The sequence below is a fragment of the Tenrec ecaudatus genome, chromosome 18 (genome assembly GCF_050624435.1).
Source record: "Tenrec ecaudatus isolate mTenEca1 chromosome 18, mTenEca1.hap1, whole genome shotgun sequence".
NCBI classification, from domain to species: Eukaryota; Metazoa; Chordata; class Mammalia; order Afrosoricida; family Tenrecidae; genus Tenrec; species Tenrec ecaudatus.
In genome coordinates, this window is record NC_134547.1 from 47,622,102 (window position 1) to 47,645,670 (window position 23,569).

The window sequence follows — 23,569 nt, forward strand, 5'->3', positions numbered from 1 at the left end:
GCGCCTGACCCCCTCAGGAGACAGGCCTGTGTGAGGGAAAGGACCGCCACTAGATGGCGCACACATCCCAGCACTGCTCTTCCCATGGTACAAACGCTTACACGGTTGTGATTCTTTTTAGAGGCCTTTGATGTACTGCTTTCTGAAAAATAAAATTTGTATAACTTACTTTAGCATATCATTTTAGAAATCAAAAATGGTGAACATTTCAAAATCTCTGCATTTTGTGGGCTGGTATTTATTGTGCTGCAGCCCGGGTGTTGAGATGCCTAATGGTTAACACCTTTGTTCATACGAGCGATGCCAGGATTTGATGCTCAGTTCAAGCGCTTCCTTTGACTCTGAGATTTTTGGGCTGTACGTTTGTGATGACTGTTTTAAAAAGAAAGTAAACTACCCCAAAGCAATACGTTTTTCTTCTTTACCTGAAATTTCATCCCTTAGAAAATTGGGGATAACATTTTTTTTTTACAAAATGCAAGGTTGCTTTCAAACAGATGTGTCTGACCATTTCTCCTTATTTTCCTCAATTGCAATATTTTATTTGAGTTCACCTTCTAGTCTTATTCTGCCCCCTCCTCTGTGTTTTTCCTCCCCTATTTTTTGAGAACTGACAAACCCAAACCCCCTGCCATCGAGTTGATTCTGACTCATAGCAACTCTCTGGAGGTTTTCTGAGACTAGGTTTTTATAGGAGAGACAGCCTCATCTTTTGTGGAACCACTGGGGGTGGGGGGGAGGTTTGAACCATTGACAGCGCCTTGCCCGCGGTGCCACCAGGGCTCCGGCTTTTAAAGCCATAAGCCTCGTGTTTAGGACTGTTTGAATGAAATATATTAAAAACATTGCAGTTGTTAAATTGTGACCAAATGCTAGTTAAGTTACCGTGTCAATAAGTTTCAAAACATAAACACAATCAAATAATATTTAGGGAGGGGGCATTAACCGGGGTCGTGGGGGTACTCATGTAGATTTGTGTGACCCACCATGTATCATATGTTATAGCATGTCGGTGGATCTGATGGGCAGAGTGACTTGAATTTTTCTCTATTACCATGAAGACTTTGGTCTCTACTTAGTTCATGAATCAACTTCCTTGTCCTCCTTGGCTCCCACGCTCCAGCCTGGGAAAAGGGCTGGGTGTTGACCTCCCTTGGCCGTCTGTCTTCAGCTGTGGTTTTGTGTCAGGACATTGCCAGGACAGTGTCTTCTCCATCTCAAGAGCACGTGAAGCTATTAAAGGCAACAGACATCAGCAGTGAAGGCACCCCAGTTCTTGTCTTAATGTCACTAATAGACATGAATAGACTTGGTTCTGTTAAAAGCCGTACAATTACTGTGTCTTGGGCCAAGAATTTGACTCCATGGTGCCTTTACTATTCACTCTACACATGAGTAAACTGAGTGAGGACAGTCTGATGACTGGGCTGCCGTGGTGTCGTGTGGAAATGGAGGCTCCTGGGTTTGAAACTACGTCTGTCATGTGCCAGAGCCTGTGCTCGTGGCTGTTGGGTGATGTGGACTTGCATGTTGCAGGCATCTAACTTAGGCCTAGCAAACACTTCCTGGGGTCCGGCTCCTCTAACAAGCCAGCGGTGGATGTCATCAGACCGGAACCAGGCAGGGCACATTGACCGAGCCGTCCAAGAAGTGTACTTAAAAAAAATGTTTTAGGGTTTTCTGGCCTTTGCCAAACAAGTGTAAAACACCCAGGCACCCAGGGTGGCGGTGCTGACTCTCCCGCTGTTAGGGAGAAATTAAAGGACTCATGAGCAGGCAGAGGGACTGTGATGGGCTGGAGAGCCAGAGCCGCACGATGGGCCGTGCAGGGATTTCGATGGGCAGGTTTTGACCCGCTTCACTTTGCAGTGTTCACGGCTTCTGGGACCGCCACCCGCTGCGTCCAGTGCTGACAGAACGAAAGCCGCCGGGAGCCTCTCCCTCGCTGTTCCCGCCGAGAGGTTTCTGTGGAGGTGGCAGGGGCAGGAGTCCTCGTGGTTATTCTGTCTTAGAGTACTTTCAGCTGCTCCAAAGGCCATTGTAACCGAGCTGTCCTGCTCTTCCCTCCCTTCCCTAGGGCTTCCTGAAGAATGAGAAGGACAATGCTCTGCTGTCGGCCATCGAAGAGTCCCGGAAGCGGGTAAGAAAGGGAACCCAAAGGTGCCTGTTGTGAGCGCCCCAGTGTCTCCCACTGGAAGGCGGGTTCTGCCACAGGGGGTGGTCCGCAGGAACATTTCCATGTCCGTGTGACTGTGTATGCAGTGAGTGCAATACATCGGAGACGCTGGCCTAGACAGTGAACTATTAAATTAGTCTTAAAATAGAAGAGCCAGAATCTCCCTGGGTGTCGTCGTCGTGGTGTAAATGGCCTTTGGGGTTTGAGACACTCCCTTTGATCATTTACAATTTTCCCCAAAATATTTGACTCCGTAATGACTTTTATATTAATAATGCCTCCAAACTTTATTTTAGAAAGTCGCGCAGTGTAAGAGACATTACAGAAAGTCAGATTATATGATTCCAGGAAAACACTTTTTAAAGCCCCCAGGTGCGCAATAACACAGGCAGCATTTCCTCTGTTTCTAACCAGAGTCCAAAGACTGAAACCTCTGCAGAGCACCCCTGCACAAAGACATGCCTCTAGGGGGAGAAGGGCTAGCGGGCTCTCGCAGAGTTGGTCCTGAGACGCAGCTTCCCCAGGCTCTAGAGCAGGGGTCCTCAGATGTTTTAAACGGGGCCAGTTCACTGTCCCTCAGACCCATTGGAGGGCCGGAATACAGTTTAAAAAAAAACTATGAACAAATTCCTATGCACACTGCACATATCTTATTTTGAAGTAAAAAAATAAACGGGACAAAAAACCCGGCGGGCTGGATAAATGTCCTCGGTGGGTCACATAGTTTGAGGATGCCTGGTCTAGAGCCTTCTTCCCACAGCGGCTCTCTCTGTAAAGGGTAGCAGGACTTTCGAGGCCACTCTCGTTTGCTCGTGTAGCAAGTGAAAACACATTTTTCATTTGTACAGTCAGAAAAACAATGAAGTGGGAGTGGACTGGTAGGCTGCTCCTCAGTCTGCTTCCGGCAAAGATCCGGAGAAGGCAACAGTGCCTCGTAGTGCTGGCGTGAGACTGCGTGGCGTGGGGCTTGGCACTTTCTTTTTATAAGAAAATGTTCCAATGGCATTATTTAAACGACCGATCCATTTCATTATCAGCAAAACGTCCTAAAATTTTCATTACTTTTTATTTGGGTCAGTCATACTTTTCCCTAGAAGTACAGAAATTTCACTTGATTCAGACTTGAACAACAACAACAAAAACTGAATCATTGTCATTGTGGATGCAGGGACTTACTTGCTTCCCCACGCTGGCTCTCCTGCCGAAAAGGAGCAGTGATTGCCAAGTGCCGCCGAGCCTTTGTTAGTCCATCGACACTGCGGAATCTTGTCCTGGAACTGCAGTCCCTGCACTTTGTGCCACACCGAGACTGGATGTGCACATGTGCTTGTGCAAGGGTGTTATACTGCCCCGGTCGGCCTGCAGGGGAGACCTTTGACCTGGCTCGAGGCGGGGACTGTTGCTGACCAAGAGCCATTTTGAGCCAAAGGTGAGCAGCGGCTTCCTGGCACTTTGTTGGCTGTTTCAGTGTGAGTCACTTGGCAGCCTCCTGCAGCCTTGCCCAGAAAACAGGCACACAGACCAGAAAACCAGCAAGGTGGCCTGTCTCTTCCCACATGATGCATCCCAGCAAAGAGCAGAGCAACAATGTCAGGATGTCAGTGGAGTCTCGAAGAGCCAGCCGCAGCTCAGAAGTGGCCGGGTGTGAAGGCTGAGCACACTGCCCTGCTCTCTTGGTGAAGAAGGGAAGAGCCCCCCACTTGCCCTGCGCTCAGAAGCCCTGCTTGCCTTGCCTTGCTGGGTTCAAAGAGAAACAGCAATGACTCTAAAGATTCAGATTTCCTTTCTCATGGTTTCTCTGCTGCCTTGCTGTTTCCGAGGTTTGTCTTTCTCCTCCCTGGAGGTGTTCCTCTTGGCCGCTGCTGGCCCCTGCTCCCACCTGGCCTCAGGCCCTCCTGTGCTCTGGGTTCTTAGTTGAGGAACTCCATTGATCCTCTCTAATTAGTGCCCTCGGTTGACGGTTTTCTTTGCAACTAATCCGGGCTTTCAGCACGAACAGAAAGGAATGGTGGAATAGGGGCAGGTGGGCGAGTGATCATCCTTGATTAAGCCACAAATTGGATGTTCCGTTAGCTCTAATGTAATTAAGATCAGCTGGAAGGGTGGCCTGGTCAAGGGAAGGGAATTTTCATGTTGAGTCATTGATTTTGATTCCAAGTTCCTTATTACATGGGTGATGAATGGCACCACCAGGCTGTTCATGCAGGATGTGGAGCTGCGCCTGGCACACTGCTCAGTTGTAGCTGAGGATTGGAGCCCCCAAACATGCCACTTTTTAAAACACTTCCTGTGCTTCGGAGCGAGGGGTGTGGGTCTTGGTTCCAAGGTGGGTGACCCAATTCACAGGAGATCACTAATTCCCATTCATGACTGCTCTGACTCTTCAGAGCTGTTTCTCTGTCCTTTACAGAACTGGCCACTCTTCCCTTCTTTACTTACTGGCCCTCACTTGTGCTGTAGAAAAACTCTGAGGACACACACCTAAGGAACCACCTTTGTGGGACCTTGGGTCAGTGCCACAGCTTAGTCTATGCTCCACTTGCTGATGCGGGTTCCGAGAGCTGTGTGGTGTGCCAGTCCTCGCCCGCCCACCTTACTTCTACTACCCCGATCCCTGTGCCCAGCATCCCTGTGGGAAAGCACTGAGCCGGGAACAGACGATTGGCAGTTTGAGAGAGATGTGCTAGTTTGCTGCCCTAGACAACCCCGGTACCCCTGGGAACTGTCTGGGATAGTCATTTGCTGCCCGCGTCCCCGACAGGTAGAGTGGACACCACAACAGAGGGCTTGGGGGTGTGTGGGTTGTTGCTCTGTGCTGCCCCGGCCTCCCTTCCCCTTCCCTGGGGGAGGCTCAAGCCGGAAGGGGCCCTTGGCTTGATCACTAAATGGGAAGTGTTGGACAGGAATCTTGGTTGGCTTCTACACTATTATTTGGACACTTTCAGAGAAGCTTGTCTCCCCCTCTGTTTGCAAACCACCCCTTTGTTTAAACGACGCACGTCTGTCTACTCGAGCGTGTAGGTAGCCTTCCTGTCCTGGTGCTGCGAGCAAGAAGCAAGCATTTTTCTGTGGCTGCTTTCCATCCCAGGCAACTGGAGGGAAAGGTCCATTCTCACCCTCAGTAAGAAGAAAGCCAGGTGGAAGACCGAGGCTTGTTTTCGCTGACTTTTTTTGTACGTTGGGTACAACTTTGCCCGATGAAGTCAGTTTTCTATTCTGTAGTTGGTACACTTTGTTTCTGGTCATTGAGTCCCAGCCCCGCAGGGTTCGCCTCATCTGTCCTACTTGCTCCTTCCTCTGGACGTCCTTCTTTGAGACCCGCCCTGCCTTCCGGATGTGGCCTCAAGGCCAGTGCTGCCGTGTCTGGTACACACGGTGGCTTCTTCAGAGGATTGTGGACGCACCTCCCAGGGTCACTGGTCTCCTGATAGGACTGTCCGCTGTGTGGTGGGGAACTGAGCCACCATTTGTCCCTTTATTTCCAGCCTGAAGTTCCACCGGCCTCTCCTGACCAGGAAGCAGGTCTCTTACAATTTCAAGAATTTTTTATCCTCTCACCCCCACGGCAGGGGTAACCCCTACTGGAACCCCGCTCAGAGTGGGCAGCCGGAGTGGCTGAGTATCACTGAGTCCTTCTGGGACCAGGGCAGGACAGACTGAGGCAGGACAGACTCATTGTTTCCATGAGATTTTATTTGTTTATTTTTTTTAGCTCATTGTATTGGGGGCTTGTAAAACTCTTATCACAATCCATACATCCATCCACTGTGTCAAGCACATTTGTACATTTGTTGCCATCATCATTCCCAAAACATTTGCCTCCTACTTGAGCCCTTGGGATCAGCTCCTCATTTTTCCCCTCCTTCATGAACCCTTGATAATTTATAAATTATTAGTTTTTTAATATCTTACACTGTCCAATGTCTCCCTTCACCCAGTTTTCTGTTGTCTGTCCTCCAGGGAGGGGGTTATTTGTAGATCCTTGTGATCAGTTCCCCCTTTCCGCCCCACCTTCCCTCCACCCTCCTGGTATTGCCTCTCTCACCACTGGCCCTGAAGGATTCATCTGCCCTGGATTCCCTGTGTGTCCAGTTCCTGTGTGTACCAGTGTCCATTCTCTGGTCTAGCCGATTTGTCCATGAGATTTTGTCTTCATTCTTCCTTTGTTCCTGGCGGCGAGAGAGCAATAGTGGCCCCGTAGGTGGCCACTGTGAGCATTTGAGAAGCCAGTCTCTGCTCCAGAAGTAGAATGTTAGAACCCTTTCTTGGTCAGCTGTGTTCTGTCACTTGGCCTTGTCCCCCTTGAGGCCCAGTGATGCATTCCTTCAGGTGTTGGCTTGTGTCTCCGAAGTTTACATACCTTGCCTGTTTGCTCTGTTGTAATCACGAATGTGTCCAGATCGCATACAAAATGTTTACAGGAAAATAATGGAAGCGTTTTAAAAGTTTATAGTTAGCATTTTCCCTCGAGTCTTCAGGCTGTCTGTTATTAAGGTGGATCAGAATCAAACTTGCAATCAGACTGTCTTTGTGCGTACCTATTTTACCTTTTCATAAATTTCTATCTAAACACAGACTTCCCACTTTGGGAGGAGTGTGTGTGTTTCCCTGCCAGTTCCTCCAGTTGATCTGTGTGGATTCTGTCCACATAAAAGCATCTGCATCGCCACAAGCAAAGCACTCGTTCCCTATTGCCCACTCCCTTGGCGCTGCCTAATTAGATGCCGGGCCGACTCTAAAGGAAATGGCTTTTTGAGAAGAGACTTCAAGCTGATGCTGGGAAGGAGGTGGGAGGGGGGTGCTGGTCCACCAGGTAAAGCATAAAAATAGGCTAGCATGGTCATGGCTTGCTCTAGCTCCATTTGTTGCTTTACCTCTCTCCCCAGAGGTGGGGCTCTGGTTACGTTCCTTCCTGTTTCCTAGTGAGTATCTGGGCAGCTACCTGCCGTGGTTGTCACCTGTCACCACAGTGCCCAGAGGGCGGATGCCCAGAGGGCGGATGCCCACTCGTCAGGAGAAACTCGGAAACCATGCCAGAAGACTCTTTTCCGTCTCCTGAAGCTACTCAAGTTTCTCTAAAAGCAAACAAAGCCACCGGAGCATCTTTGGTTTTTGTCTGTAATGCTCTTACATCTTTAGGTAGCCATGGGTTTTGTATCATTGCTGTGGCTGCATGGGGAAAATGCTGTGATTGACGTCATGGCATGCTTTTAACTGCATTCTGCCGCCTGCTTCCAAAGGTCTGTAAAAGAGGTCTTAGTTTGATCGGGCTGTGTACATTGAGATAGTTCTCACTACGGCAGTGAGTTTTGCTCTATGGACCGAGGCGGGCGGGCGGCGAGCCGGGTCTGCCGGCAGCATGCGCTCTTTGTTCACTTCGACCGTGCTCTGCTTCCCTCCCGCAGACCTTTGGCATGGCCGAGGAGTACCACCGAGAGTCCATGCTGGTCGAGTGGGAGCAGGTCAAACAGCGAATTCTCCATACGCTGCTGGCGTCCGGGGAAGATGCCCTTGACTTTACTCAAGAGAGTGAGGTAGGTTGAACCCTAAAGGTGTGGTACTATTAGTCGTAGGCCGCTTTGGGCCGTTTGAGCGCGCCGGCCGCTCCGTGGAGACAACTGCACGTACCTGTCTGTGTGACTGCTGACACTGCTCCTCACTCGCCCTTGAGACACCTGCACTGCACGTCCAGGTGCCTGCATTTGCCCGGAGCTTGTCCAACAGGTGCGGCTGGCAGCCTTGGCCTCTCCTGCGGAAGCTTCCTCAGATTCCCCGGGGCGCGGCCCTTGATCTCTTCTTTCTCTCACTCTCTTTGGCCTTCTTTAGACTGTATTTATTTCTGTTGCAGTTCCACACAGCAAAACACACAATGACGCAACAGCTTCCATGTGGAGTTTAGCCACACTGCTGACGTGACTCCGCTCACACAGGCTCTCCCCCTCCTTTCTGAGCCGTCCATCCCTCCTTCCCTCCCTCGGGATATGAACTCACTGTCCCGAAGGCCCCGCCCCAGGCTCTTAAGTTGCTGGTGTTGGTGTGAGCTCACTCACGGATAGGCAGGCTTTTTTCACTAGTTCAGTTAAGTCTATTTTGGTGTAAGGTTTAAGGATGATCTCAAGGCGGGCGTATCTCTCTTCATCCAGCCCTCGTGGCTCCAGGAAGTCTGCGCCCACGAGAATGTGAAATTCAGTTCTGCATTTTTCCTGCCCTGAGACCTGCCCAGCTCTTTGTCCCTGCAGGCCAGCAGCATCCCTGTTGGTGAAATGGACTTCTCACAAAGATGACTAATCACATAAAGCACCCGACGCAGAGTTGCCAGCCCGTATTACTGCTTTGGGGGGGAATTGGGTGCCCAAATGAACAATTACAATGCTATAAAATTACCACATAATGTTTGACCGTTTCTAATCATATTGCATGCTGCTGAGTCTCCCTGAGCAGTCTTGCTTCCCGGAGAACAGGCCGTCTCCCCCTGATCAGGATCGGGAAGACGAGGCACATAGAGACATGAACTCTGAGCTGTGCTGCTGAGACCCAGGACAGTGGGGTCAAGAGTGGGTACCTGGGCAGCTCCTCCTGACTTCAGGCTAACTTCATCTGCCCCAAGTTTGCAAATCTCTCGATTTGAAAACCACTGTTTCTCTTCATCACTGCCACAGAGTCGATTCTCAGGTCATAGTGACCGGAGAGTAAATCTTTACAGAAGCAGACAACCTCACCTTCCACCCGAGGAGCCACTGGTGCATTTGAACCACCTGCCTTTCGGTCGGCGCCCTATGAGGGTGCTGTGGGGTAGGCACAAGTTGCTCGCCTCAGAGTTGGCAGTTCAAGCCCACCAGCAACCCCATGGAAGTAAGACGAGGCCCTTCTGTCCACCTTCGTAAAGACAGACAGTGTCAGAGCCCCTGCACATGGTCGCCATGAGGTACAGTCAACTGAGGGGCACTGAGTTTCGGGTTTCTGTGAATTGGCCCCCAGATACTTGTGAAGGACCCTACCCCACCTCTGTTAAGTCACATTGTGAACAAATCAGTCTTTGAGAATGAAGAACTAATGTAGGGAGACCCGTGATCACCTCAGTGTTCCTTTCTCAGTTCCTGGTGAAGTTAGGCAAATGACTAGAACAGCTCACACTGTTATAAACTTCATTTTGTAAAATGGTGTTACTAGGTTGTAGTCTGCATTGGGATTTGGAATTCATTAAAAGTTGCTAATGAGATATTCTTCCTGGATTACTTTTTCCCCCTAAAAATAGACTAGTCTAGTTAGTAGACTCCTTGTCCCTGACCTCAGATCCCCTTGGCAGGAGGTTCTCAATGCTTTCACTCTTCTCCGTTGTGACACCTAGCAAGGCGGACCGCTGTGCAGACACGTGCGCTCTTTGGGCCATCCAAGGAGTCACCATTGTCTGGACTGAAGAGGTTTGATTGTGTGCTTGCTGTTGTTCGTTTGAATTTTTCTCCAAAGTTTCTCATACACACAAAGAAGCAAACAGCTCATTGACTTCACACCTATGTAGGATGAAGGGACAGAACATTACCAGTACCCGGTGGTCGCCTTCCATCCTCTCCCCACCTGCCCATCATCAAGTGAACCACTACCCTGACTTCTGACATCACAGAGCAACCTTGCTTAGTTTGAACTTGTGTAACTGGAGCCATAAAACACACTCTCTTGTTTCTGCTTTCTTTTACTTTCTGTCTGTTGTTGTGTGGTTGCAGGCCGTTCATTCTCACGGCCAACTAGTATCCCATTAGGTGAACAACTGAGAAGGCCATTGTCAGTGCAGACGAGGCACGCCCTCGGTGAGCTGGATCGACGCAGTGGCTGCAGCGGCAGCAGTGGGCTCACACGTAGCGACCGTGCTAGTGAGGATGGCGCAGGCTTGACCAGTGCTTCGTTCTGTTGTCCATACGGTCACTCTGTTAGGCGGGTGGTCTCGAGAACTCCAGTGACACTCCTTTATGTGGAAGAGAGAGCTTTATACCAAGAAGTAGTGAGATATCAAGAAAACATCTCCGCCCAGGCCAACATAAATCTGTAAACGCATAAGGTACTAGTCCTTGAGGCCCTCTCCAGACTTGCATGTGGCCACGTGCATTGATGCAGAATGCAGGGCGGTCCCAGGCCGGTGCGTGCACACTCGTGTGGGTTCTGTGTCGGTGGAAGCCCTCAACAACTCTCAGGGTGGCCAGCAAGCAGGAAGGTCAAGGCAGAGAGAGAGGCTTTGTCTTCTTACAGGTGTCATGTTGGCACAAAAAACCATCACAGCCACTAAGAGTTGGAACCGACTGGATGGCAGTACTGACGAACAGTAGGGGATTTTCCAGGTCTTGTCTGTTATAAACAGTATGTTGTGAACTGAGGTATTTCCCTTGGGCACACCCCCGAGGAGAATCGGGCCACATTGGGTGTGCATACACATGGTCAGTTTCCGTGGGCTCTGCCAGCTGGGTTTCTGAAATGGTTGTATCACTGTCCTCTCCTGCCCGTCGTGTGAGAATTCCTTATCTTCCTCCCACTTGACAGTTCCTTTGATTTTTCTTCCATTTAACCATTGTCGTTGGTGTGTGGAGCTCTGTGTGTGTGTCTGCAGGCCTTATTCAGTAGTCATTGTGGTGGCGGTACTTCCCCACCCTCTTCCAGGGAGAGCACAGACTGTGAAGGTCAGAAGACAGGCTTTGTAATTCAGGGAGCCCGCTTGTCGCCCGCAGAGCTGTCCTGAGGAGGGCCGGCCGAGCTCGTGGACAAGCCCGTAGCCCAGGGCTCACAGCACAGACGAGGCATGTCCTGCCAGTATGTGTTATGGTAGTGTTTTGTGTGCTATAGATTATTAAATTTTAAATCGTTTTTTAAGATGGCTCTGGCCTTTTTGAGTGTTTCCATTTTGTTTACAGATTCTTGCTAATAATGGTTTAAATAAATAAATCTTTGTTCCTAAATAGAAGAAAATTGAAGAAGTATAGTTCAATATCTCAAATAGGTTTTTGGCACATTATTGCCAGGAATAAGGTTGTTAGACTCTCAAGAGTCATTAGTCAGAAAAGAGGCTCCAGATAATTTTGAGCTGATCTTGCATTTGCAAGGAAATGTTCAAATTAGGATAATTTATTATAGAGCGCAGCACAAGGCTTAAATTTTTTTTAAAATTAAAAACTGACTGGAAAAACAATGGTTTCTGAAATAGCCCTCCCCTCATGCCCCCTGCCAAGTTTTCCAATCACAGGAGAACACGGGGACATTGGTCACAATCTGCAGCTGGTGTGTTTTAATAAAGGAACAGACAGTCAGTTTGAAGCATTGATTTCCTTGGGATGTCATTGAAGAAAGAGGTAGGGAATTTAAAGAGTTAATAAGTTCTCAAGTTGTGGTCTGAATAGAAAGAATGTACTTAGCTTCCTGGCGAAGCCCTCATGGGCCCAGGTCTAGCATGTGGCGAGTAGGCAGGGGATTCCCCACCTCCGCCCTAGCCCTGCCACCATGCCCGCTGTGTGCTGGACAGACAGTGCCACTAAACAGTGCTTGGAATCCCTGGCCTCTCCAGTCCCAGCAGGCTATTGCCCACTTGGTCCTGTTGTGTGAGGTGCCATCCCGTGGGTTCCTGCTGCTAGCGCCCGGACAGGATAGAGTAGAACCACACCCCGGGGTTTTCTAACACCCTGCTGGATGAGTTCACCTTTCCGTTAGCAGCTGGGGGCTGCACTGCTGTGCCGCCGGGGCTCCTGCCAGCGGGCGGCCCCTGGAGGTAAGGGAGAGTGTGCCTGGGAAAATGGAATGAAGAGATACTGGGAGTTTTCCTGTGATGACTTCGGACACCCTTTTGTGTTATTTGGGAAATAATGTGGCCCAGCAAGCAACTTGCTCCCTAGAGAACGTGAGCAGAAAATGGCGGCAGCTTTCCTACACTGAATCGCCTCTTAATTTTGATCACTCCTCTGCCCCCTCTGGACAGACGCCTCTTAGCTCTGCCGTCTGTCACACTGACTTGGGCCCCTGCCAAGCCTGTCACTGTCTCCAGTGTTACCATCCTTGGCCTGTGTTCAGGTTCCTTGCTGTTTCTCGCTTCTGCTTGTTGCTGCGGTTTCTCTCCTGCTTCTTTCTCTTTGTAAACCTCTGTGGTGGGTGCTCATCTCCACAGCTCCTTGTCGTTTCCAAGGCAGGCTCCTCCCACCGGGGCCAGTGAGCCTCAGCCACTTCAATTGCATGGCAAGCTGTAAACACTTCATGGGCATTTGCAGAGTCTGCTGACCGATCCCTGCAATCGCTGTGACCAGGGCCACCGCTTCCAACCATCCTGGTTTACAGCCTACCTTCCCCAGCAAGTGTCAGCCCCTCTGGGGTAGAAAACTAGGGCAAAAGTAATTCTCCAGGGGTGTAGGAGAGGGGGGCTCTCAAACTCAAACTTTTCCGGAGAATCAAGGCCAAAGACCACCTAAAGAACTTACTTCACCACAGCCAGGCACACCTTGTTTCCCTACCCATCTCTGAAATTGGGATATGCATTAAATTCAGTAGTGTGTTTGACTTTGATTGACAGACTTATTTGTCCCCCTGTGGTGAATGAAATAACACGTCTTATCGTATGTAAGATTCCGTGAAACACAGTAAAATGCAGACCGGTGAGTGTGAATTTGAAAACCTCAGACTAGGTGATTTTAAACTGCAGTCTGGCTCCCTGGCCCTTTCCCAGGAGCTGAGATGGTGAAGGCTCCGTCTCACATACTGGAACTTGAGCTGGGTGTGAATTACAGGAAGTTCTCTGGGTGCTTTCAGAAAAAGAACAAAAAACAAGCAAGTGCACCAGGCCCTTGAGTGCACCCTCTTGGTGCCTCACATGGTAACTGAGTGGCAGAGAGGTGCATGGAAGAACCATGTGGGAACACAGCCAGTCTCTTCCACTCACAGATGGACGCCCTTTCCTTCAGGGCCTGCTGGGCGCTCATCTGCACCTTCACACGTCTCCATGAGTCCATGCGTGGCACCATTTCACACACTTGGAGGTTTTTTCCTGGAAGCGCACTATCTTTAGGGCTCAGACCTAGCAGCAGTCGTGAGACTGGCACAGCACGTGTCGTTAGCCAAGGCCATCGTTGGTACTTGGGCTGGGGTAGCACCTGGGTCATCTGGCCAAGCCTTGACATTTCATTCTGGGCTTCTGTAGACAGATTTTATAGCCCTCACTGTAAATTAGGCTCTTTGCTAAACATTCCACTGGGGAATGAAACTCCTTCTACACTGCCCCATGATTTCCTTTTCTCTATACTTGTGTTGCTCAGCACGTTCACGTCATAGTCTCTCTCTCTCTCTCTCTCACACACACTCACACACACACACACACACGTGCGCGAGCGCCCACCTGAACTCGTGGCGAGAGTTTATTCATCCCTGGAGGTGCCTTCCCCAATCCTGCAGACAACAAACTCACTGCCACTGGATCGGTTTGACTCAGAGCCACTCTGCCACAGGGTTTCTGAGGCCATAGACTTTACAGGAGCAGACAGCCTCATCTTTCTCCCATGGAGCTGCTGGTGGGTTTGAACCACTGGCCTTGAGACTAGCAGCTCCGCACTTACCCATTTGGTGCTTAATAAGCGTGTGAAACTTAAAATGAAGCATTGCAATCCTTTCCTACCACTATCCGATTGTGTGTGGTCCCCTGTTCTGGAATGTTCTTCTAAGATGGCTCTTTGGGGCATGCCATTTACTCTGGGAAGATCTTCCATCTGTTCCCAAATTGAAAACCAGATCTATGACTTAGAGTTGACCCGGACTCTGAGCATCCTCATAGGACAGAGGGATTCCGAGGCGGCCAAGCTCTACAGAAGCAGATTGCCACATCTTTATCCCGTGTTTCCCCAGGGTTCCTCATCTGTCGCGACTGCTCTGTGCCTCTCCAGCCCCTGGGTGAGCCAGTGGCCCTGCCCTCATGCCGCCCACTCCTTTCTGACCCCTGTTTCCCTGCCCTGGTCACTTTCCGCTAGGGCTCCTTCACGCAGCAGGGCAGAAAAACCCAGCGGTCTGAGGAATTAGATTGTTATTCCCACCAGCCTTCTGGGAAGAATCCTGGCTCTGGAGGCCAGCCTCTGCTCAGGAATGTGTGAGTGTACTTCTGTGTCCTGAGGCTGGGCCAAGGACAAATGAAGGAGAAGTACTTGTGAAAACAAGGGCATTAGGCAAAATTAATTTAAATGGAAATTCGAAAGCTGGAAACCAACTACTTTTTAAATGGATGCCTTTAAAAAAACAACAAGGATTTTAGTACTGGAAAATATTTCTCCAGGTTGTTCATGTGTTTCTGTCGCTCAAACAACTGCTGAGCAAGACTGCCCTAGTGCTGCCCCTCCCCGCCCCCGCCTCTTCTCCCCAGTGAGCTGACTGGGATTAGCCGGCTCAGCTCCCTGTGAGCCCTCCAGCTTTCAGAGCACGCTCTGTTCCAGAAAGGGGCTGCCCTCACTTCAGCGCCTAGAGGGGCCTGTTCCACGAGGTCATTGCGGGGGGAAAATGCCGGAGTGTCTCCTGCCAGCGCAGAGCGAAAGCTCTCCGGGCCTATTCCCGCGCGTCGCGGTGCTCCTGGGTCTTAAGTTGTCCCGGCAAGCACTGCGGAGCACTGGCTCTTTTTACTCCTCACCCTGCTGCTTGATAAATACTGTTAGTCTCCTTGTAACCTACAGGGGAGTTCACAAAGGGTGATTTGACTTGTCCGTGAGCTTCCTGAAGCCCCCTTATGAGGCGGGTGCCATTCCTGCTACCATTTTATAGCTGAAGCTGAGGCTGAGAAGTGGTCCACTCAGTGTTACACCACTAAGAAGCCGTGTTAGCTCTGGACAGCCAGACTCACTAGCTGCTCCCCAGGGGAACGCTCCTATGAAACCCTGCCCAGGCAGCCGCTGACTAGATCCCGCCTTGGGTAGCACTGCCGGGGTCTGTGATGGCTGTCCTCGGACTGGGTCCCTGGGCCGCCCCTGCGACAGGTGCGAGTCGTCCTGGGAATACAGAGGATGGTGCCACCACTTCCTGTGAGAGCGGCCCTGGGCAAATTCCACCCTTCCAGTGCGCCTTGGCCACCTACCTGCATGTGTGCTTGATACAATTGATGTATGGATTGTTGTAAGAGCTCAAAGAACTCCCAATAAAATGGTCTATTTTTTTAAAGAAATACTTTCCTTGTGAGGCTTGGTGGTGCAGTGGTTAAAGCATTTGGCTGAGAGCTGAAGAGTCAGGGGTTGGCTCTCCCCAAGGCCTCCCTGGGAGAGAGGTCAGACTGCCCCGCAGGGTTCCCCAGGCTGCACCATCTGTCCCGAGGCAGGCGGCCACATCCTCTCCCCGGGAGCAGCTGGGGGGTTCTGACCACGTGGCCTTTTACTTAGCAACTGAGCACTTTACCCTCTGTGCCACCAGCCCCCTCCCCACCCCCTGGAAAGATTCCAGAACTCCAAGCTTACTGTCACGGAGTTAATTCCAACTCAGGGTCCTATTAGGACAGAGTAGAACTGTCCTGTGGGCTTCCAAGGTAACAGCCTAGCGCAGAACCCGCTACTACAGCTGGGCTTCCCCTGGGGCAGATCTAGGAAGCCCACGGAGCAGTCTTAATCTGCCCTTTGGGGTGACTGAGTCAGAATTGCCTAGAGGGCAACAGATGCTTGCTTCCGAGGGCAGTGCTTGGTATGTAGTAAATGCTGAATCAGGACTGGGGTAAAGTAAGAAAATGATGGATGCAAAATCATGGAAACCTTTGTTAAACAAAGGTACCAAAGTGTACAGCTCTTGTTTCATGGCCTGCCCTCCCTTAGGTCCGTGTACTTCCGAAAGGGATGTTCCCTTCACCCTAACCCTTCCCTGTGCTCTTCAGTTGACGCCCCTTCCAAATGGCAGCTTGACCATCCTCAGGGGACTTGAGTCGTGTTCCTCCGTACTGTTCTTGGAGCGTAGGAAGGAAAAAGCAGTCTGAATGGGGCAAGCTCAGGACTGTCGGGTGGACAGAGTAGGGTTTCCCAACAGTTCTCTAGCCCAGCTCTGCTGCTTCCCTCTTCGGACGAGCAGATGCCTTGTGCTGGTGGACGGTCCTCTGCACAGCGTCCCCTGGCCTGTCCTCCAGGTTAAGATTTCTTCACGACACGTGCTCATGACGACTCTGCGTCCTTTACGATAATCTGTCGAGATGGCCTCTTTGTTGCTGTTGGGTGCTGTCCACTCAGCCGGGCTCATGCGAGCCCTCACGCAGCGGCGTGGAGCGCTGCCGGCCTGCCCCCTCTCACAGGAGCTGCGTTGGAGCCTTGGTTGCAGGCACGGTGACAGCCCATTTCCTCGCGGGTCTTCCCTTTCGTACACTTTACCACGCACGGTGTCCTTTTCCAGGGACTGGCGTCTCCCCAACAGCATGTCCAAAGTATGTGAAACCGAGTCTCCCCGTCCTTGCCTCTAAGGGTAACTCTGGCTGTCCTTCCAAGACTGACCTGTTGGCTCTTTTGGCAGTCGTGGTCCTTTGAATATTCTTTGCCAGCACCGTGATTCAAACACACCTTGTTCGGTGTCCAGCGTCCAGGTGCATTTGAGGCAGTTGACAAGGTCACAGCTTGAGTCGTTCTCTAGCTTGAGTCCCCTAGCCTTTTGGCCTGACCTCTCTGCCGTAAGTGTTTTGTGAAGGCCCCCCAGCGAGACCCAAGACCAGGCTGTGCCTGAGGGGACCTGTCCGCAGCCCCCCACTTCTCACCAGAGCATGATGGAACCCACCCTGTGCTCCAGCCCCGGTGCATGCATGAACGGGAGCCTTGGTGGAATGCATCCCTTTTCATTTGCCCCTGCGTGTTGTGTGCCGCCAGGTTGATTTCCCCTGGAAAGAAGTGGCCGTCCTGAAGTAGTCCTTGGGGCTCCACTGGGGCTAATCCAGCCGCCAAGCACTTGCGAGTCAGATCGAGTCCCAGACCTGCTCCCTTCTGTGTTTGTGGGAGAGAGCTGTGTTTCATGCCATTCTGAGGAAATCTGCCTGGAAAGCACAGCCTAATATTCCTCTTAATGTGTCTCTCCCTGCAGCCAAGTTACATCAGTGACCTGGGGCCCCCTGGTCGAAGCTCTCTGGACAGCATGGAGATGGCCTACGCCCGGCAGGTGAGCGTGCCCTCCTGGAAGGTTTCGTCTAGAAAGACCTCCTGAACCCAGGTGGGGTGGGGAGGGAGGGGTGATTCATGTGAAAAGCCAGCCCAGGGACAGTTTGGCTCTAGGCTACAAGCCTGGGTACTAGCTCCCCTCGCACTGGGGAGCTGTTGGAAGGGCAGTGGAATGCCGCCTTGGGTGGGGGACACGGACGTGCGGGCTGTCCGCTGAGCGAGGCGTCCCGGTTGCATGTGGTGGTGACCCTGCGTACAGGAGCAGCTCGGCAGTGGAGTTCTCTGTTCGTGGGGTGGACTGGTAGGCTGCCAGTGTTGTATTAGAAATCTTTCACCCGCTCCTTGGTAGGAGAAACGGTCCAAGTGCTTTTCTGCCTTGGTAGCAGCCACAGTGCTCGTGGCGATGTGTAATGCCATTGTTGTTGCATGAGCAGCACGGCTGTGTGGACTCGGGCCCTGTGTGCCACACACTGCCCCAAGCAGAGTGCCCCTGGAACGGGGACTGGGTGATCAAAGCCGCGCTGGCCAGCCGTGCCTTATTGTAACACCCACTCCCTCCTCGGTCCCCTTCAAAGAATCAGGAAGGGAACATTTCGTCTCTAGAACGGCAGTGGCGAGCTCCCGTCTCCTTGAGTTCGTCCCACATCAGGGGCCAAGGAACATCTGCTCAGCTACGGCCTACACCTTTGATCCTTTGAAAACGGGGGGCGGGGCACCTTGGAGCCACTCGTGGCTCTGTCTCTCTGTGGAGCGGTGAGTGGCTCATTGGAAGCAGAGCCAAACGTCGCTGTGGAGGAAGGAGTGCGGGAAGTACGACGAGACGCCGGCCCTTTCACCGTTGAGCTGCCGGCTCTCACTGGATGGCCACTGCCTTCTCGCAAGGGTTCCACGCCCTGTCCTCAGTCTCCTGGCGCTTCTCCAAACCCTGGGCAGCAGAGGCTTCCCCACAGACAAGGCCTCCTTCGGATGCCTTCAGAGGCCACCGGGCCTTTCTCTAGCTCCTTCTGCTCCGCTTCTTAGAGCTCTCCTCACGCCCTCCACATTTCACCTGGCCCCGTTAGTGCCTCTGTGACACTGGATTTCAGGCCCACGGACGTGATACGCTCCCGAGGGGAGAAGCTACGCAGCTTACACTTGTGTAGGGGCTGAAGCTTCGTAGGACTGGCGTTTTACAGCACGTAGGACTGCGATAGCGTGCACTCAGCTGAGAGTGAACGTTCTATTCTGCAGTAAGCACAGGGCACGGCAAGGGAAGGCTCGCCCACCTCAGAGTCTCACAAGCATTTCAGCTCATCTCCAGCTCAGCACTAACGTTCAGTGGCGCGCTCCCATCCCTCCTCACCCATTTAAAAAGCAAGGAAGCTTGGGGTGGGCCTGCCTGACATCACTGCCTCCTTCAGTTGGAACACAGACCTCCACAAAAGCAAGCCCCAGGTAGTCCTTCTCACCGTCGTCATCAGGTTCATCCCTTTAACCTCCCCTCCATTAAGTACATATCCCCCAGGTCTTTCTCCTGGGAACAAGGCTTCTGCCAAGAAGAGGTGGACACTGCAGTCAGCAGTGACTGCTATTCCGACACAGGGAGGGCTGCTCAGCTCTTGGGCAGAAAGATTTACCAGGCCAGCCTGGGTTGTTGGGGACCCTCCGTGGGAGCCCTTCCATTTCTAAGGTCTTCCCCTTTGGTTCTCGCTCACTGGGACTGGCGTCTGCTGGGCAGAGGTGTTGCAGACCCATTGGTAGCTTCTTCAGAGCCTGCTCTTTGAGCATCGGGCGCGGCCATGGTGGCAGTTGGCTCTCTGCCGGCCATTGGGCTAACACTGGCTTCCAAATGGCCTCAGGACGCTTTACAAAGAAAAAGTGGCCGTGGAAATGGCAGTCTTACTTCCGTCCTTTCAGATTTATATCTATAACGAGAAGATCGTGAACGGGCACCTGCAACCTGACCTTGTGGACCTCTGTGCTGCCGCCGTGGGGCTGGATGACAAGGTAACGTGGCCCGGGACGAACTCAGCCTGGAGCGAGGCCGTGTGCAGACGGGGTGGGCCACTTGCTGGCGTGCTGAAACGACTAAGCAGATACTCTGTCTCTCGGGATGAAATGTTAGCTGTTCCTTTAAAAGTACCTTTTGTAATTTTAAATTTTTGAACCTTTAATGATTTGAGTGGCCCAGAATCGATGAACGATCGCAGTCGTTCTCCTCGGGCTCTCCTTGGCTTTGAGCTCTTGCCTCATGCAGCCAGTCCTGTTCTTAGAGGCCGCCGACTGGAGGGCCCTTTGACACGAGCCGGGACGTAAAGGGGATGCTTCCCGTGGCCTTCATGGTGAGCAGCCCGGAGGAGAGAGGAATGGTGACAGTTAGCCATTGGGGCCAAGTACCCATACCTGGATTTGGGTTTTTTCAAGTCCTTCAAAGCACGCCCCTCCCTCCCTCCTTCCCGCCCTCTTTCCCGTAGTGAGATGTCAGGCAACAGAAATGAGTCCGATGAAGGACAACATCGCCACATCTCCTAGAAAGAATCCCATGTGGATGGCTATTCTCTCACTTCGCTTTTTGAGAGAGAGGCAAGAAACAATCCTCTCTGTCCCTTTGTAGAAACCTGCTCTTCTGCCACTGTTGCTGCCTTTCAAGTCTTCTGGACTCCAGCGAGCAAGACTGAGGAGGGGCCCTGGGGCGCAGGAGTCCCAGCTGTGTGGGGGCGGCAAAGGAGGGGTGCCTGCTTCTCTCTCTCAGAGGCCACCATGAGGGAGGCAGCTTTTGAAGGGAGTGAGTGGGAAGGGAAATTAGGGAGCTGTGACACTCACCAAATGGGGTGAGAGCAGGGGCCCCTGGAGAGGCTTGGGGAGGACAAAACCTCTATTATGTCGGCTACACTCTTATTTTAAGCCTTAAGAAACTCAAATGACCTTGTAAGAACTGAAATGTAGTTGAGTTTCAACTCCTAGATTAGAAATTTGTTCACTCTCCTAAGGGGGAATCCACTGGGATTCTGTGTTCTTGTTGCTTTTATGTGGTCTTCACGATGTAGGCGGCTATGTCAGATCTGGCATAGTAATTGATCTGAGAGGCTGACTGGGAGCAGGTGAGGGGCAGCTCATTGGCGAATGGAGCTCCAGCACGCGGCAGGGCAGAGGGTGTCTCCAATGGAAGGCCTTCCGCTCGTCCCCTCCTGCTGCTGCTTCCAGGAAGACCACTTCTCCTTGTGATGTGCGGTTTCATTTCTCTGCAGAGCATCTCGGACATGTGGGCCATGGTCAAACAAATGACAGACGTGCTGCTAGTCCCGGCGACGGATGTGGTGAAGAGCCGCAACAACGTGGAGGTGCGCATGGAGTTTGTCAGGCAGGCCCTGGCCTACCTGGAGCAGAGGTAAGGGAGCAGAAGCGCAGCGGGGCTGGCTTTAACACCCCAAGCCGGCTGTCTGGGTAGAGTGTAAGCAAGGTCGGTGTGGCTTGAGAGGCACGTTCCTTGATCTCAGGACCACCTTACCTTCTGCGGGGGCATGAAACTCCAGGAAGAAGTCAGGGGGCAGCAGCCTCTGTTCCGTGACTTACCCACTCACAGCCCTTCAACACAGACCCGGGTGCTGTGTCCCAAGGGGTGGGGGTGCTCCACCATTTCCTTTTCTCTCCGCAGCAGTGTCTCCCTGCTCACGCTGGGCAGGCCTGCTAGCCTTTCTTGTCTTCCTGGTGCTCCTCCGGCACTGGAGTCCCTCCCGTCCTTCCAGCTGTTGAGGCCTGGGGTCTGCCTGGGCTTCCTTGCCACCTCCTCACTATTCAGAGTTGGTCATCGAAGGGTCTGAGGCTGTGCCTTGGCTATTGTCCCTTTTCATTCCTGCTTGTGGACACGGCGTCGAGGTCTGAATTGGCTGGCAGGGGTGGTCCTGAGTGTGCAGGAGACCCTCGATTTCAGAGGCGGGGGATTGGGCCTCTCCCTGGCTGCAGAGAAGAAGGCCAAGTTGAAAACACTCGCTAAACTGCAGCCATTTGCCACTGCGCCTCTGCAGCTGCCAGCAGCATTTTGTCAACAAGATAGCGCTTCAGCAGGGAGTCCTAGGAACGCTTTCCCCGTGCGTACCTGAGGACTTCAGACTGCGTGCCACAAAGAATAGGTTCTTATACCAACTACGGTGTTATTAGACAGTAGACTGCCACCACCCGAGAGGTGTTCAACTCACTAGCCTCTGCCCTCCTGTTAGGAAAAACCTGGAACTCTCCAGAAGGGTTTTTTTTTTTTAAGTCACCTAGTCAGCACAAAGGGTTTATAAGTTTTGTAGTATGACTTTCCAACTCTTGAGGATTCTTTTCAGTGGGTTCACATGTGGATCTGCTTATGACAGCTTTTCCCCTCCCCAACCCCAGCCTTTAACACTGGTGCGCGCTGCTGGGTTTTGCCTTGCTGGTCAGCAGGCCCGGTCTTCAGGTAGCAGTTGTCAGAGGACACGTCTCCGTGAATTCTTCTCCGCGGTGGTTTTGCCTGATCTCTATTGCCATCTTTTGTCAAAGGAGGTGCTCTAGAATGATTGGAGTCCGCTGTACGCTGCTTTGACTGGTGCTGGGCCAGTGATGCAGCGGGTGGCAACATAGACACCGTCCCAGGAAAATCTTCAAGTGTGGAAGTGCTGGGAAAATGTACAGCCTTGCTCTCTCTGGTCCCTGCCATCTTCTGTGATTTGAATTGGGTTATACACAAGGGGCTCATGGGAAATGGGATTCGAAGACAATGGAATCGTTCCATGAACTTTGTGGAACCCCTTGTATTTCTTAGCTCTGAGAGAATGTAGGATTCTCCTACGTGGGCCCTTGTCAGCCTCGGCTTCTTGATGCAAATGAGAAAACCACACTGCCCGTTTGTTCCGCTGCTGCAGGCCTCCGGGCTCTTGCCGAACCTCGGCTTTTAAAAGCCTCTAGTGCTGGCATGCCTGTTGTTGGGGGTCTGCGGGGCCGGCTCTGACCCAGAGCCTCCGCAGAGGGAAGCTGCCTGGTCCCGGACAGCCTCACCTTGCCTGAACCCATTGCGGGACCGGGTCAGTTCCTCTCAGCACAGTTCTTCTTCCGGCTCTTCTCCCCTGAGCACGGGTCCTTGTGTGTCAGGAGCTTTCCGCCTGCCCTTCGCTCGTGTGTCTCTCCAGTGTTTCATCCTCTCCAGCAGCAGCGTCATTCAGAGTCCTCCGTCCTCTGTCGGCCTTCCCTGCCCGTCGCCCCATGCTCATGCATCGGCGGTGAACAGACACGCTGTGCCTCTTGACACCAGAGAGGTCTCTTGCAGGAGAGTTTCACGACTTTGGCTCTCTCTCTCTTGACCTGTGATTTCCATGAGCGTTGATTGGGGATCCGGGTAAAATGAAATCTTCTACAACTTCCTTATTTTCTCCAGGAAACTCGTCACAATTGTTCAGTGACAGTGATAATGCATGTTTGTGATAGAAGTTTTGGAAGATGCCCCCCTCAGTTAGTACCACCTGATCGGCCCTGGAGGAGAAAGCAGCCCTCCATAGGGCTGCCGAGACTGTCGGTTATTCCAGAAGTAGACGGCCACACCTCTCCCCATGGAAGCCGCCCAGAGCTTAACCACTGCCTCCTCGGTGCTCCTGACTTAGGAGTTCTTTATTATCTTAACTTTAAATTGGGGTGTCTACAGCCTGGATCATCTATTCAGTTTCAGCACTTTCATTGCCACACACTTCACATGTCATACCATCCAATAGTTCAGTCACATCAAGAACTGTACAGTGGGACCATTTAGTGTCAGTCTGGAAGCACTTTAAAATACTAGCAGACTGTAAGAAGTATGTCAGCTAGTAAATGAAGAGGGGGTGGTAGAAAACCATCATTTTGCAACTACCATTGTGGTATTTGGCTAGCCAGAATCCTCAATGAAAACAGACAATTACGCGACAGATAGTTGGTGAGCAGAAGATTCATTCTCACAATCTCCCAAGTGTTACTCCCCCAGCCGGGTGAGTCAAGGGAAAGGTCTTATTTGCCAGAGAAATGTGGTGGGTAACACCTCTTCATCAAGTGGGCCAGTCTTATAGGGCCAACCAAGACCACAGCAGACTGGCCTTCCCTGCTGCTGGCGCGTGCGTTTCAGTGGGAAGGACCAGCCCAAGGACTCACACCATGACGGAACTGAAAACAATCACCAACAGTGATAAAGCCAGGGCATGTCGGGAGACTCGCTCATAGCTTAGGTGTTGAGGTGGGTCGCGGATTCTCTCTCCTAGTTCCTAGGAGACATTGATGTGCGAGGGAGCCCTGAGTCCTGTCGGTGTTTCCAGTGGTTTTGGGG

General features: G+C 51.9%; 1 protein-coding gene across 1 annotated transcript in view; it reads left to right on the forward strand.

Moving 5' to 3' along the window:
- The window catches only part of NUP93 (nucleoporin 93), a 104,432-nt gene that overhangs the window by 69,644 nt on the left and 11,219 nt on the right, over positions 1-23,569 (forward strand). The window contains exons 4-8 of the mRNA XM_075536800.1: positions 2,078-2,140; positions 7,582-7,710; positions 17,207-17,281; positions 19,177-19,266; positions 20,508-20,647. Of these exons, the coding sequence (XP_075392915.1) occupies positions 2,078-2,140; positions 7,582-7,710; positions 17,207-17,281; positions 19,177-19,266; positions 20,508-20,647 (497 nt within the window). The remainder of the gene's footprint in view (positions 1-2,077; positions 2,141-7,581; positions 7,711-17,206; positions 17,282-19,176; positions 19,267-20,507; positions 20,648-23,569) is intronic.